Genomic DNA, 16076 nt, shown 5'->3' on the forward strand with positions numbered 1-16076 from the left:
ATGGAGACGGATGGGCAGTCCCTTTTAGTCCGTAGCCTCTGTCCACCCAGCAGCAAAGGGGTACCGGGTGCGTCAGTCGGCCGTCGAGTGTCACGCAGCGTTGCCAAATTATCGTATACATTGCATTGCATTATCGTAGTTTTTGACCGATAACGCTAACAAAAAGAACGAAAGCCATCTGTATTCAACCGTTTTAACGATAACTTTAATTTTCTATCGTTGTGTGTGTGGTTACGACAATCTAGGAGCCGAAAAATGATAAATGCAATGTTCAGAGTACGACAACTTGGCAACGCTGCGGGTGTGTGTTGGTGTGAGGTTCCAGGAGTTCCCAGTGATCCGTCAGCAGAACCCGTAGCTTTCCGGGAATGTACCAGCGGGCGATCATAGGTTCAGCATGTGATCAGACCATGAGGAATGACACATGGACGTCCACAAACACACACACTCACCTCTTTTCCACACAAACAAACAAACAAACAAAATCTACAAGACAAAAAAAATGATTAATACAAACAGAAAAAAAAATCACAAACAATTACAAACAAACAAACAAACACTAACTTTTGGAGAATTGGGAAGCTCTGGTGGAGGAGGAGGTGGAGGAGGTGGAGAAGCTGTTGGATATGTGTTTGCGTGCGTGTGTGTGTGTGTGTGTGTGTGTATTTATCTAGTTGTAGTTTTACAGGGCCTGGGCTTACGCTCGTGTGGTCCCGTCTCCGTATCAGTATTTGTCCAACTTTTCCTTATTTTGTCCAACTTTTCCTTAATTTGTCCAACTTTTCCTTAATTTGTCCAACTTTTCCTTATTTTGTCCAACTTTTCCTTAATTTGTCCAACTTTTCCTTAATTTGTCCAACTTTTCCTTAATTTGTCCAACTTTTCCTTATTTTGTCCAACTTTTCCTTATTTTGTCCAACTTTTCCTTATTTTGTCCAACTTTTCCTTAATTTGTCCAACTTTTCCTTATTTTGTCCAACTTTTCCTTATTTTGTCCAACTTTTCCTTATTTTGTCCAACTTTTCCTTATTTTGACCAACTTTTCCTTATTTTGACCAACTTTTCCTTATTTTGACCAACTTTTCCTTATTTTGACCAACTTTTCCTTATTTTGTCCAATTTTTCCTTAATTTGTCCAATTTTTCCTTAATTTGTCCAACTTTTCCTTATTTTGACCAACTTTTCCTTAATTTGTCCAACTTTTCCTTATTTTGACCAACTTTTCCTTAATTTGTCCAACTTTTCCTTATTTTGACCAACTTTTCCTTAATTTGTCCAACTTTTCCTTAATTTGTCCAACTTTTCCTTAATTTGCGTGTGTGTGTGTGTGTGTGTGTGTGTGTGTGTATGTGTTCAATGATAATATTTACATTTTCTACTACTATTACTACTACTACTACTACTACTACTACTTATAATAATAATAATAATAATAATAATAATAATAATAATAATAATAATAATAATAATAATAATAATAACACATAATAATGATACCAGCGCCCCTACGGCTAATAATAATAATAACAATAATATATAGATGAGGGGGAACGCGGCTTAAAGGAAATGAGGGAATAGCCAAGAAAGTGTGAGACAAGGAAAATATAAAACTAATACTTGACTTAATGGATTGATGTTGACAGCAATGATGATGATGATGATGATGATTATGATGATGATGGGAATGATAACGGAAACAACAACAAAATTAATAAAAAAATAGAAGAAAAATGAGTAATCAGAAGTGTGTGAAGAAGGAAAAGAAGAAGAAGAAAGAAAAAGAAACAGAAGATGAAGAAAAAATTAAAGACGACGAAGAAAAAGAAGAAGAAGAAGAAGAAGAAGAAGAAGAAGAAGAAGAAGAAGAAGAGAAAGAGAAAGAAGAAGAAAAATAAAAAGAAGAAGAAGAAGAAGAAGAAGAAAAAAGAAGAAGAAGAAAAAGAAGAAGAGGATCAAGAAGAAGAAGAAAAAGAACAAGAAGAAGAAGAAGAAAAAGAAGGATAAAAAGGACAAGGAAAAGAGAAACACAGAAACAAAAACAAAGAAGAAAAGAAGAAGAAAAAGAAGAAGAAGAAAAAGAAAAAGATAAAGTTACAAGATAATGATGATACAGGTGACGATGGCAGGAATAACAACAAAAAATAAATAACTAGAAAAAAAAAGAAAATTGAGAAATGGACGAAAACTAAGAGATGATAAATTAAAAAAAGCAAAACAAAAAGAAAGAAAGAAAGAAACAAGAAGCCTTAACAAAACAATATCAAGGAGAAATAACACGAACAAGAGGAGAATTAAACTAAGGAAAAACAAAAAAAGGAAAGAAAAAGAAAATATTAAACAACAAGAACAACAACGCCAGCAACATTTTTTCATGCCACAGAAATTTTTCATATCGCATCCCTTTTCTATGCATTTTTTTTCTCATTCTTTTTATTCCTCTCCCAAACCTTCGTGATATTAGCAACAGGAGGAGGAGGAGGAGGAGGAGGAGGAGGGAAAGGAGCAGGAAGAGAAGGAAAAGGAGGATTAGGAGGTGGAGGAGAAGACGACGACGAGGAGGAGCAGGAGGAGGAGGAGGAGGAGGAAGAGGATTAGGAGGTGGAGGAGAAGACAAGGAGGAGGAGGAGGAGGAGGAGGAGGAGGAATAAGAGAGTAGAAGGAGTGCAATAAAGGAACAAAAGGAGAGAGGAGGAGGAGGAGGAGGAGGAGGAAGGAAGGAGAAAGAGAAGAGGAAAAATGAAAAATAAAGACGAGGAGGCAGAGTGGAAATGGGGACTCACGAGAGAGAGAGAGAGAGAGAGAGAGAGAGAGAGAGAGAGAGAGAGAGAGAGAGAGAGAGAGAGAGAGAGAGAGAGAGAGAGAGAGAGAGAGAGAGAGAGAGAGAGAGAGAGAGAGAGAGAGAGAGAGAGAGAGAGAGAGAGAGAGAGAGAGAGAGCAATATAAGCCTCAAAAAGTTGTATAGGGGAACATAGAGGAAGAGGGAGAAAAAAAATATCTTGGTAGTAAATTCTTCAAACAAAAAACAAAATCATCAGAAGAGTCTAAAAGGGGGAATCGTAGAGCAATATAGAGCTGTGTAGAGTAACCCAGGGCAACACAGACCAACACAGACGAACACAGAGACCAACACAGACCAACACAAACCATTCCAGAGCAACACAGACCAATCCAGAGCAACACAAACCAGTCCAGAGCAACACAGACCAATCCAGAGCAACACAGACCAGTCCAGAGCAACACAGACCAATCCAGAGCAACACAGACCAATCCAGAGCAACACAGACCAATCCAGAGCAACACAGACCAATCCAGAGCAACACAGACCAATCCAGAGCAACACAGACCAATCCAGAGCAACACAAACCATTCCAGAGCAACACAGACCAATCCAGAGCAACACAGACCAGTCCAGAGCAACACAGACCAATCCAGAGCAACACAGACCAGTCCAGAGCAACACAGACCAGTCCAGAGCAACACAGACCAATCCAGAGCAACACAGACCAATCCAGAGCAACACAGACCAATCCAGAGCAACACAGACCAATCCAGAGCAACACAGACCAATCCAGAGCAACACAGACCAATCCAGAGCAACACAGACCAATCCAGAGCAACACAGACCAATCCAGAGCAACACAGACCAATCCAGAGCAACACAGACCAGTCCAGAGCAACACAGACCAATCCAGAGCAACACAGACCAGTCCAGAGCAACACAGACCAGTCCAGAGCAACACAGACCAATCCAGAGCAACACAGACCAGTCCAGAGCAACAGAGACCAATCCAGAGCAACACAGACCAATCCAGAGCAACACAGACCATTCCAGAGCAACACAGGCCAATCCAGAGCAACACAGACCAATCCAGAGCAACACAGACCAATCCAGAGCAACACAGACCAGTCCAGAGCAACACAGACCAATCCAGAGCAACACAGACCAGTCCAGAGCAACACAGACCAGTCCAGAGCAACACAGACCAATCCAGAGCAACACAGACCAGTCCAGAGCAACAGAGACCAATCCAGAGCAACACGGACCAATCCAGAGCAACACAGACCAGTCCAGAGCAACACAGACCAGTCCAGAGCAACACAGGGCAACACAGACCAACACAGACCAATCCAGAGCAACACAGACCAGTCCAGAGCAACACAGACCAGTCCAGAGCAACACAAACCAATCCAGAGCAACACAGCCCAATCCAGAGCAACACAGACCAATCCAGAGCAACACAGGGCAACACAGACAAACACAGACCAATCCAGATGTCTGATTATTTTTTATTTGTCTCGTTACGCGGACTTCTATGGCTCTATGCTGGAGGCTCTGTAAGACTTTTTAGGGCTCTGTATCGACTCTGTGTTGGGTTTATTTTACTATTTAGAGGATCGAATCTAGGCTTCTTATTGATGGGTTTGACTTTTTTATATTTATCCTCATGTAGACTATCTGGCTCTATGCTGTGGGCTCTGTAAGACTCTTTAGGGCTCCGTAACGACTCTGTACTGGGTTTATATTGCTATTTAGAGGATCGAATCTAGGCTTCTTATTGATGGGTTTTACTTTTTTATATTTATCCTCATGTAGACTAACTGGCTCTATGCTGTGGGCTCTGTAAGACTCTTTAGGGCTCTGTATCGACTCTGTACTGGGTTTTTATTGCTATTTAGAGGATCAAATCTATTCTTCTTATTGATGGGTTTGACTTTTTTAGACTATATGGCTCTGTGCTGTTGGCTCTGTAAGACTCTTTAGGGCTCTGTATCGACTCTGTACTGGGTTTATATTGCTATTTAGAGGATCAAATCTAGGCTTCTCATTGATGGATTTGACTTTTTTTCATTTATCCTTATGTAGACTATCTGGCTCTATGCTGTGGGCTCTAAGACTCTTTAGGGCTTTGTATCGACTCTGTACTGGGTATTTATTGCTATTTAGAGGAACAAATCTAGGTTTCTTATTGATGGGCTTAATTTTTTTTACTATATGGCTCTATGCTGTGGGCTCTGTAAGACTCTTTAGGGCTCTGTATCGACTCTGCACTGGGTTTTTATTGCTATTTAGAGGATCGAATCTCGTCTTCTCATTGATGTGTTTGGCTTTATGCATGGACTTGCGTAACTGTATTCTGGGCCTCTCTAGCGTGTCTCTATCGGCTTATATTAATTGGAGGGGATGAAAGCCACTCCAAATTATACGCTACACGCTTCTGGCTTACTGCGTTTAATGGATTAATTCGACACCTTAAGGAATTAGGTGAAGCTACACTAGTCCCCTCCCTCCCCCTCCCCCCCTCTCTCTCTCTCTCGCTCTTGCTCTCGCTCGCTTGCTCTCTCTCTCTCTCTCTCTCTCTCTCTCTCTCTCTCTCTCTCTCTTGTTCTTTTCTCTTTTCTTCCTTTCTCTTCTTTTCTTTCTCTTCTCACATTTTCTCTTTTCTTCTCTTTTCATCTCTTCTTTCTCATCTCTTCTTTCTCTCTATCTATCTATCTATCTATCTATCTATCTATCTATCTATCTACCTATCTATCTATCTGTCTATCCCGCACCCTTTCTCTCCCTCCCTACAATACACGGACTCTACAAGGCGCACACACGTTTTATATTGAGGTTTTGTGTCTAGGTTCAGGGCACACAGAAGGGAGAAAGGGGATTAGCAAGCAAGAAAGGGGAAGAGGGGAGGATGTGAGGCAAGGGTGAGGGCAGCATCAGGCGCGGGCAGTCAGTTAGGGTGATGGGTGTGAGTGCGTAGGGTGATTGGGGGGGATGGGACTGAACGAATGGGGTGAGTAATGGGTAAGGGGATGGGTTAAGATGAGAAGGAATGGAGATTTTGGGTGAATGTGTGTAGTAGTGAACTGATGGAAAGGGTTAAGGGAAGGAATGGGTGAAGAAGGGAAGGGGATGAGAGAGAGAGAGAGAGAGAGAGAGAGAGAGAGAGAGAGAGAGAGAGAGAGAGAGAGAGAGAGAGAGAGAGAGAGAGAGAGAGAGAGAGAGAGAGAGAGAGAGAATATATGGAAAGAAAGGGGAGAGAAAGAAGAGAAATTAAATGATAGGAAAGAAAAGGGAAGGGAAGGGAAGGAAATGAAGGGAATGGAAGGAAGGGGAAGGGAAAAGGAGGAAAGAAAGAAAAGGAAGGGAAAGGAAAGGGAAGGAAAGGAAAGGAACGGGAAAGAAAAGGAAGGGAAGGGAAGGGAGATGAAGGAAAGGAAGAGAAGAAAAGGGAAGGGAAGGGAAAAGAAGATAAAGGAAAAGTAGAGAAAAAAAGAAGGGGAAAGGAAAGGAAAAGAAAAGAAAAGAAACGGGAGGAAAAGGAAAGGAAAGGAAAGGAAAGGAAAGCAAAATAAAGGAAAGGAATGAAAGGAGAAAAGAGGAGAGGAAAGGAAAAGAAAGGAAAGGAAAGGAAAGGAAGGGAAGGGAAGGGAAGGGAAGGGATGGAATGGGATGGGATGGGATGGAATTGGAAAGGAAAGGAAGGCAAAGGAAGTGAAGGGAATGGAAGGGAAGGGAAGAGAAAGGAAGGGAAGGAAAGGAAAGGAAAGTAGGGAAAGGAGAGGGAAGGAAAGGGAAGGGATGGAATGGGATGGGATGGAATTGGAAAGGAAAAGAAGGAAAAGGAAATGAAGGGAATGGAAGGGAAGGGAAGAGAAAGGAAGGGAAGGAAAGGAAAGGAAAGTGGGGAAAGGAGAGGGAAGGAAAGGGAAGGAAAGGAAGGAAAGGGAAGGGATGGGATGGGATGGGATGGAATTGGAAAGGAAAGGAAAGGAAAGGAAGTGAAGGGAAGAGAAAGGAAAGTAGGGAAAGGAAAGGAGAGGGAAGGGAAGGCAAAACAAGTCAAAAAAAAATAATGGAAAATGGAAGAAACAGAAGGGGAGGAAGGCGAAATGAAGTAGACGGGAACAGGAAATGAAAAGTATAGCAAAACGAAAACAGATAGAGGGGAGGGAGGTAAGAAAACGGAGGTGAAGCAAATGAACGAAGAGGAGGAGGAAGAAGAGACAGACCAGTGAAGGACGGAAGGAGGGGAATGGGACAGACAACAAGCAGGCAGAAACAAAGTGATGGCCGAGGGAAAGGAAACCAGGAATGGTGAAAAAAAAAACACCTTGAATCTAATAACCACAGCAAAACAAAAGGGAAGGTCAAAAGCGTGGAGATGCGAGACAGACCCATAAAAAGGAAAGCAAGAAAAATTGATTAGTAAAGAACGGAGGGGAAGGAGAGGCCGAGAAAACTTAAATACTGGAGAGAGATACAAGAAAAATGGAGATGATGGAAGGAATGACGATTGAGGGATAGAAACGGAGATGAAGGAAGGAATGACGAAACGAGGGAGAGAGAAGAACATTGAAAGAGACAAATAAATAAGGGATGAAGGAGAGATAGAATAAATGGAAAGAAAGGGGAGAGAAATAAGAGAAATTAAATGAAGTGAAAGGAATGGGAAGGGAAGTGAACGAAAGGAAAGGAAGGGAAGGGGAGGAATGGGAAGGGAAAAGGAGGAAAGAAAGGGAAGGGAGGGAAAAGGAAAGGAAGGAAAGGAAAGGAAAGGAACGGGAAAGAAAAGGAAGGGAAGGGAAGGGAGGGGAGATGAAGGAAAGGAAAAGAAAGGAAAGGAAAGGAAAGGAACTAGGAAAGGACAGGAAGGGAAGGGAAGGGAAGCGAGATGAAGGAAAGAAAGAGAAGAAAAGGGAAGGAAAGGAAAGGAAATGAAAGGGAAAGAAATAGGGAAAAGAGAAGAAAAGGGAAGGGAAGGAGATAAACGAAGAAATAAAAAGCGATACATAATTAATACAGTAGAACAAAGGAAGAAACGACGCAAAAGAAATATAAGAAATGATGTGAAAGCGATCTAGAGAGGAAAGAAGGAAAATTAAGAAAAAAGGCGAAAGAAGCGAAAGGAGGAAATAGCAAAGGAGGAAAAGGAGCAAAAGGGAAATGCAAAAGAGAAAGGAAGAAGGAGCGGAAAAAAACATAGATGGGTGTGGAAGAAGTGAAAGATATGGAAAAGAAGAGAATAATAAGGGGAAATAAATAGGTAGGGAATGGATTGAGGGGAGAAAATTAGACGTATAAAAGGAGAATGGAAAAGAAGAGAGAAGGGGAAAGAAAAGTGGATGGACAAACGGACAGCGAGAGAGAGAGAGAGAGAGAGAGAGAGAGAGAGAGAGAGAGAGAGAGAGAGAGAGAGAGAGAGAGAGAGAGAGAGAGAGAGAGAGAGAGAGAGAGAGAGAGAGAGAGAGAGAGAGAGAGAGAGAGAGAGAGAGAGAGAGAGAGAGAGAGAGAGGATGAAAGAGACATAGACAGAAGAATAAAACAGGAAGAAAAATAATAGAAAAGCAGAAAAACGAGAGGACGAATGACAGGGAGAGAATGAACGAGAAAGGAAAAAGAAGAGGAAAAAATGCAAATGGACGAGAGTACGATGAAAAAAAAAAAAGAGGGGAGGAAAGGAAAGAAAAAAGGAGAAAAGTAAAGAGGGAATGAAAAAAAAGGAAAAGGGGAAGAGAGAGAGAGAGAGAGAGAGAGAGAGAGAGAGAGAGAGAGAGAGAGAGAGAGAGAGAGAGAGAGAGAGAGAGAGAGAGAGAGAGAGAGAGAGAGAGAGAGAGAGAGAGAGAGAGAGAGAGAGAGAGAGAGAGAGAGAGACTGAGACTGAGAGGCGACTAAGAAACGAGAAAGAGAGGTCGAGCGAGGTCACTCTATTATAAGTTTTGAAATCAACGTGAATCGTCTTAGAAAGTCTATGGAGGAGAAGAAGAAAGACACTGATGGGAAGAGAAGGGACGGGAACGAGGAGGAGGAGAAATGAGTAAAGACAGTGAAGGGGAGGAGAATGAGAGAGAGAGAGAGAGAGAGAGAGAGAGAGAGAGAGAGAGAGAGAGAGAGAGAGAGAGAGAGAGAGAGAGAGAGAGAGAGAGAGAGAGAGAGAGAGAGAGAGAGAGAGAGAGAGAGAGAGAAAGTGAATGGAAGGGACCAGAGATAGGAAAGTAAAAGTACAGACAAGAATGAAATAGAGAAAAATTATACGTTTAGAGAAAGTGAAAGATAAAAAGTTGACGAAAAGAAAAACGGGGAAAACACGGTAGATGAAAAAATAAGTATTAAATCGTGAATAGAGGAGACCAGAGAGAGGAAAGTAAATGTACAGACAAAAATGAAATGGAGAAAAATTATTGGTTTAGAGAAAGTGAAAGATAAAAGTTGACAAAAAGGAAAGAGGGGAAAAACACGGTAGATCAAAAACATGTATGAAACGTGAATGGAAGGGACGGGAGAGGGAGGAAGAGAAAAAAATTATAGAGAAAATGGAGTGGAAAAAAATCATGGGTTTGGAAGGGAGAGGGAGAGAAAATAAAAGGAGAAAAGTTGGTGTTAAGTAAGTAGAGAAATAAATAAAGTAGATGGAGAGAGTATGAAAAAGAGAAAGGAGAATATAAAAGAAAGTTTAGAATGGAGAAAAAAAGGAGAATACATGTTTTGAGAGAGAGAGAGAGAGAGAGAGAGAGAGAGAGAGAGAGAGAGAGAGAGAGAGAGAGAGAGAGAGAGAGAGAGAGAGAGAGAGAGAGAGAGAGAGAGAGAGAGAGAGAGAGATTAGAGTAGGAAAAAATACAGAGAAAACGTAAAGGGCAGGAAATTAAAAAGAAGGATTACCAACCAAAAACATAACAGAATAAAACGCAAAATAACGAGAGATAAAAAAAAGCAAATGGAGAACAGAAGGATGATGATGATGGAAGGGGAATAAGTTAGCAAGAATACCCAAAATAAAATAATAATAAAAACTACACACAGAGCAGGAAAAGAGAAGAAGAACTGACATAGAGGCAATAAAAGGAAAAGGGAAGAGAGAGAGATAGCGATAGCAATAAGGAAAGGAGGGGGTTGAGATGGCTTATGGCTTGCAGTTTTAAAGATGATGGAAATTGAGAAGTAGGGAGGAAAAAAGAAAAAGAAAAAGAAAATGAAAAGCGAGGAAGATATAAATAAGACAGAAAAGAGCATCGTAATTAGGAAATGGGAAAAAAAAGCGATGTCGTAGTAATTTTAAAGATGATGGAAATTGAGACGTAGGGAGGAAAAAATAAAAAATAAAGAAAATAAAAGCGAGGAAGATATAAAGAAGACAGAAAAAGAACATCGTAATTAGGAAATGGAAAGAAAAAAACGATGTCGTAGTAATTTTGAGACTGATGGACATTGAGACGTAGGGAGAGAAAAATAAAAAAATAAAGAAAATGAAGAGCGAGGAAGATACAAAAAAGACAGAAAAAAAATATCGTATTAGGAAATGAAAAATCAAAAGCGATGTCGTAGTAATTTTGAGACTGATGGATATTGAGACATAGGGAGAGAAAAATAAAAAAAATAAAGAAAATGAAAAGCGAGGAAGATATAAATAAGACAGAAAAAAACATCGTATTAGGAAATAAAAAAAAAGCGACGTCGTAGTAATTTTGAGACATGGATATTGAGACGTAGGAAGGAAAAAAAGTAATAAGGAACAAAAAAATAGAAATAGATTGAATTTACAAAGAAGACAGAAAAAAACATCGTAATTAGGAAATGGGAAGAAAATTGATGCAGTAGTAAAAATTAGGAACTCTCGGGTAACGATTACATAAAACTACCAGAGAGAGAGAGAGATAGAGAGAATAAAGGTGCACATGGATCTCTCTCTCTCTCTCTCTCGTCCGTCATGAAGGCAGGTGATTCTGAACAGGCGGGCAATTTACTGCTTGAGGGGTTTGCTCGGCCTGGCGAGGTTAGAGCAACAAGAGGAAACATGGAAGGGTAGGCAGCAGAGAGCAGTAGAGAGCCGACAGGTTGGTGATGAGGCTGCTCGCTATTTTTATTTGTTTTATTCACCAGAGCTTCAGTGGCCTAGATAATCGAATAAATTACTTGCTCTTTGAACGCTGTGGTACTTGATTTATCATTGTTGCAAATAGGTAAATGTCAGTGCGATTTCTAAATTATTTGACTACTCTCACAGGAGGTATATAGTCAGGTAATTTGATATGCGAAATACTCTGTTCGTGACCAAGATATGTCTGTTAATGTCTATACTGCATCGCCTCGCTGGAATAGGTAGACCTGAATTTCTTGCCATCGGTTATCAGGACACCTCTGCTCCCGAAATTGACTTATCTTTCGGCCACTCCTCTAACTCTTTTTAGGAGCAGTGAGTAGCGGGCTTTTTTTTAACATTTATTACCTTTTTTTATGCCCTTGAACTGACTCCTCTGCTGTAAAAAGAAAAATAATAGCAATAAAAAAAAACTCAAAAAACTGCTAGCGATGGACATACTAACTAAACTTCATCAGGTATACGTGAAGACCTGCTTGGAATTTCACTGTACTCGTTTCTTTTTCCAACGTGTAGTCACCTGAGTCTTTCTTCCCACACCTGTTCCCTTGACGACTGGACAATTTCCGTGGCGCATCGCTGTTGTCTCGAGTAATTCCACGTCCCTTTTGTAATTTGGGGACAGGGGAAAGAGGGGAAGAAGGAACAGAACGAGGATATAAAAAAAAAAGGTAAGGAGAAGGAAGCAAGGGTGGAGAGTGATTGGGTTCTGGAGAGGGGAGGGGAGGGGAGGGTGGGAGAAGTGGAGGGATTGACGTGAGGGGAGGAAGGAAGGGTGGGTGGAGGGTCGGGATGGACGGGAGGGGAGGAAGGGAAGGTGGGTGGAGGGTAGGGATTGGCGGAAGGGGAGGAAGGGAGGGAGGAGCTTTGGTGATACAAGAGATGAACGAGTAAGTGAATGACTGATGTGTTGATGCGGTTTGAAAGAGAGAGAGAGAGAGAGAGAGAGAGAGAGAGAGAGAGAGAGAGAGAGAGAGAGAGAGAGAGAGAGAGAGAGAGAGAGAGAGAGAGAGAGAGAGAGAGAGAGAGAGAGAGAGAGAGAGAGAGAGACACACACACACACACACACACACACACACACACACACACACACACACACACACACACACACACACACACACACACACACACACACACACACACACACACACACACACACACACTAAGCTTCGTGGTGCAGTGGTTTGCGCCAATCCCCAGAGAGAGCAGCGACATGGGCGGCACTGTGCACAAGGCCGCCTGTGTGCATTGTTGAACCGAGCACCGCCGCCAGAGTTAAATCGTAACCCGCGGATCACTTTTCATTTATCGGAGGTGGGCGTGACTGCTTTTTATAGCGATACGTTGCTGCTTTGCCTCCAGCTGTAGCAATAGGCTGGGGAGGGGATATAGACTACCTACATAAATTTGCTGCAGACCCTCAGAGAAGGCAAAATTTGACCAACAAAGTCAGTCGTCTTAGGGGAAGCTATTTCAGTGGGTAGGTTTGTGACAGATGCGTCATGTGTGTCTTGCTGTCTTAGCCACGCACCCTTCCTTTATATTGTTATGGAAATCAGTGTGAAAGATAAAGCTACCAGGATGTGAACAAACGCTCACCCCAGAGGTCCAGTTTCAGAGACTTAATCCAACATTATCGAATTTTAAACCTAAAGATGAAATATTTTTACAGTAAACAGCTCAATGCATTTACTTAGACTGGTGTGTGTGTGTGTGTGGGTGGGGGTGTGGGTGTGTTATGTGACGCCCATAGCTCCAGTAGGCTTCCGTGAGGGGCCTGGTGGGCGGCCTCAGCCAGTTAAGGGTGCCGGTGAAATATATTATAAGTTTCTCCTGAGATATATGACTTGCCTGGCCCATGCTGCCCCCCCCCACCCCCTCCCCTGCTCCTCTTGACTGATGTTGCTGAAGTTAGGGTTGATTGAAGATGCGGACAACGCGTGTGTAATCTTCCCAACTCGGCGATGGTTGAAACTTGTCTTCGTTCGGGGTCATGAAGATCAACACGTCCGAGCGTTTAACAACCGGCCTCCACCTCCCAATGTGTGTGTGTGTGTGTGTGTGTGTGTGTGTGTGTGTGTGTGTGTGTGTGTGTGTGTGTGTGTGTGCCAGATTGTCATACTCAGCCTCTTATATTTACCGACTTCCGACCCAAAAACTGTCTCGTGGACACCAATGAGGAGATTCACTTATAATTATCGTTAAAATAGTTCATTCCTGATGTTTCTTGGCAATAGTTAGGCGTCAGAAACCGGTAAATACTATGCTCTGAGTACGACAATCTGGCAACGGTGGAGTGTGTGTGTGTGTGTGTGTGTGTGTGTGTGTGTGTGTGTGTGTGTGTGTGTGTGTGAAGGGGATGAATATGTGTATTTATATGAATGAGAGAAAACGAGAATGAAAGCAGCGCGGCGAGTGGCGGAGTCAGAGTTCCCTTCACTCTTACTTTTCTCTAAATTTGTCATCGGCCAAAATTTTCCGCAAGCAGATAACAGAAAACGTTTGCTGCCTTGACGTTACTGCAGTTTGGGTACTCTGCTGCCCACGTAGCCTGCGACAAGGGTATCAAAGCGGGTAGCTCATAGTCTCACAGCCCCCTGCAGGCGAGGAAGAAGGAATTCGTAAAATAAAATAAAAAGGTCTCTCCGAGCAATGTACATACAGTTTTAAAACGTGATATCCGTATAACACTGCAAACGAAGCTCCAAAACTTACTTCGTTTCTCTGTACCTTCGGAAAGTTGCCGCCTTTTCTTGGTTGTAAGCAGCCCGCCTTGCCACTCCTGTATCAGACGCTAAGGGAGTTACCGAGTGCCCTTACTCCAACTGTGACTAGCATGAGACTAAGGAACATATTCTTAAACAGCACGGCGCCCAAGCAAACATATTTCACAAGGCTTTCGTAGGAGTTTTGGGCATTTCCAGAGGTAGCTTCATGACCCTGGTGGTAGAGTGACCTTTCTTCTGTACCATGAACCCAAAAGAACACTCATTAGAACCTGAGTAATCTCCTTTTTGGCCTATGAAAATATGTGATGCAAGAGGCGAAGGCGTCTGATAACACCGACCTAATCATATCCTGTTACTTTCTTGCGGCACATCCCGACGCGTGGTTACCAAATAACGGCCAATCATAGAAACGTGATGGTGGGATGGAGCCACTTGGTGTTAACGCACAAACTTTCTTATTGAGCCTCCAAGAGCTCACTGATCGCTGGCCCCCAGATGACTGTTAGGGGAGGTGTGCATGCCTGACACAGGTGTGCTCAGTTTCAGTGTGCGACCGGTATGGCTGTGAAACATAAAAAGAGAGGAGGGAGCGCTTGCGTGTGTTTGACAGGACCGGAGAAAAGTAGCTTAAATATGGCGTCCAAATGTCAAAACCAAGAGGTCGCGGGTGCCATTCCCCGTCCCCCTGTCCGCCTAACAATGCGTGGGTACCGGGCGGCAGGAGGAGGTTGTGTTCATCCCGTGTGTGGTATGGTTCTTCGTATTCATTTTTTTTCTTTTTACTGTGTGCTGCCTATAGCTCCGATAGGCTCTATTGAAGGACCCGGCCCGTTAGTGACGCAGGCGAATTTTATTTCAAGTGGCTGCCGTGCTGCGGGCATCACGCTGCTCGGCTCACAGCGGAGATATTCCGGATTCGATTCCCAGCAGAGTGGCAACGGATGAGCCGTCTCCCTGAACCCGTGCTCCTGTCCACCCAGCAGCCAGTGGGTATCGGGCATCAATCGGAGTTGTGTCCCGTCCCCGGCGCAAAAAGGCACGAAATCCAAGGGCAAAAACCCAAGGACTGCAGACCCGGGACACAGGAGCTTGTGTGTTTGTCCAGGAACAGACAGATAGATAAATTAAACTCTCTCTCTCTCTCTCTCTCTCTCTCTCTCTCTCTCTCTCTCTCTCTCTCTCTCTCTCTCTCTCTCTCACACACACACACACACACACACACACACACACACACACGCGCGCGCGCGCGCGCGCCTGCGCACGCGCGTGCTCCACACTTACCTGTGTAATTGTCTTCACCTTGTGAAACCACGGTAATTAGTCAGGAATTAGCCGAAGTTCTTTGTCTCCCCAAGTTTCTTCGTCCAATCAGAGGAAGCAACAGACGGCGAGGAGGGAGGCGTACAGGCCAAGCAAACTCAGGACGATGCTGGAGACTCATCGTTTTTTTTTGTCACCAACTTCGTAATTCCATACACTGTAAATCATCTTGCTGTTGTGTGTTTTGTGTATTTATATCCTGTATTTGTTCTGTGTAGGTTTCTCTTTCTCGATTTCAATATTCCATAAGAACAGGAGGTACACAGTTTACCATTGCTCCAGCTTTACTTTCTGATAACTTTTCCTTACTTTGTTTTGTTTTTCTGTACGCACGTTTTCCTCACCAGCCACTGTCCTTACGATGGTCCTACGATACTAAGACGCGCGCACCGGCAACTTGTACGACGAACTGACGATGCTGGTGGTGGTGGCAGTGAGGAGGGAAGGGATGGGGAGGGGGAAAGAGGACAGGGAACACACACACACACACACTCACACACACACACACACACACTCACACACACACATGCACACACGCACACACGCAGCGCGCCCCACCGACAGACACATCTAGCCTCAGAGGGCGCCGCGCCGACACTGCCCGCCCTGCCTCAGCCTGCCTCGCTCCCTGCTGCTGCTTCCACAACGCTCGCCTCCTTTTCTCTTCTCCTTCTCTTCTCTTCCTCTTCCTCCTCCTCCTCCTCCTCCTCCTCCTTGTCATCGTCATTGTTATTGTCATTGTCTTCCTAATTTTATCACCGTTCTTGTTCTATGTTTCGATTTCCAGCATCTCCTCCTCCTCCTCCTCCTCCTCCTCCTCCTCCTCCTCCTCCTCCTCCTCCGTCTTCTCCTCCTCGCCGTCACTGTCATTTTCGTAGACTTTCGATTTTTTTTCATCTTATTTTCCTCCTCCTTCTCCTCCTTCTTCCCCTCTTCCTCCTCCTCCTCCTCCTCCTCCTTGACCTTTTTCTTAACATCTCCTCCTTCTTCCCTTCCCCTTCCTCCTCCTCTTCCTTCTTCCCCTCCTCTTCCCAGCTCACTCCTTTTGCTCTGCTTTTGTATTTACATTTTATCTCTCTTTCTTTTCTTTCCTGACCTCCTCCTCCTCCTCCTCCTCCTCCTCCTCCTCTTTATCTTCTTGCTCTCCACACTCGTT

At 43.4% G+C, this 16076-nt stretch overlaps 1 protein-coding gene across 1 annotated transcript; it reads left to right on the top strand.

Annotated features, from left to right (window-relative positions):
- Positions 1-262: 262 nt before the first annotated feature.
- On the top strand, positions 263-12333 carry LOC126980931 (prespore vesicle protein-like). Its single transcript, XM_050831388.1, has 3 exons — positions 263-354; positions 3153-4243; positions 12296-12333. Exons 1-3 carry the CDS (start codon positions 263-265, stop codon positions 12331-12333), a joined length of 1221 nt encoding a protein of 406 aa, XP_050687345.1.
- The last annotated feature ends 3743 nt before the right edge of the window (positions 12334-16076 follow it).

This window comes from Eriocheir sinensis, chromosome 46 (assembly GCF_024679095.1).
Source record: "Eriocheir sinensis breed Jianghai 21 chromosome 46, ASM2467909v1, whole genome shotgun sequence".
Taxonomy (NCBI): Eukaryota; Metazoa; Arthropoda; class Malacostraca; order Decapoda; family Varunidae; genus Eriocheir; species Eriocheir sinensis.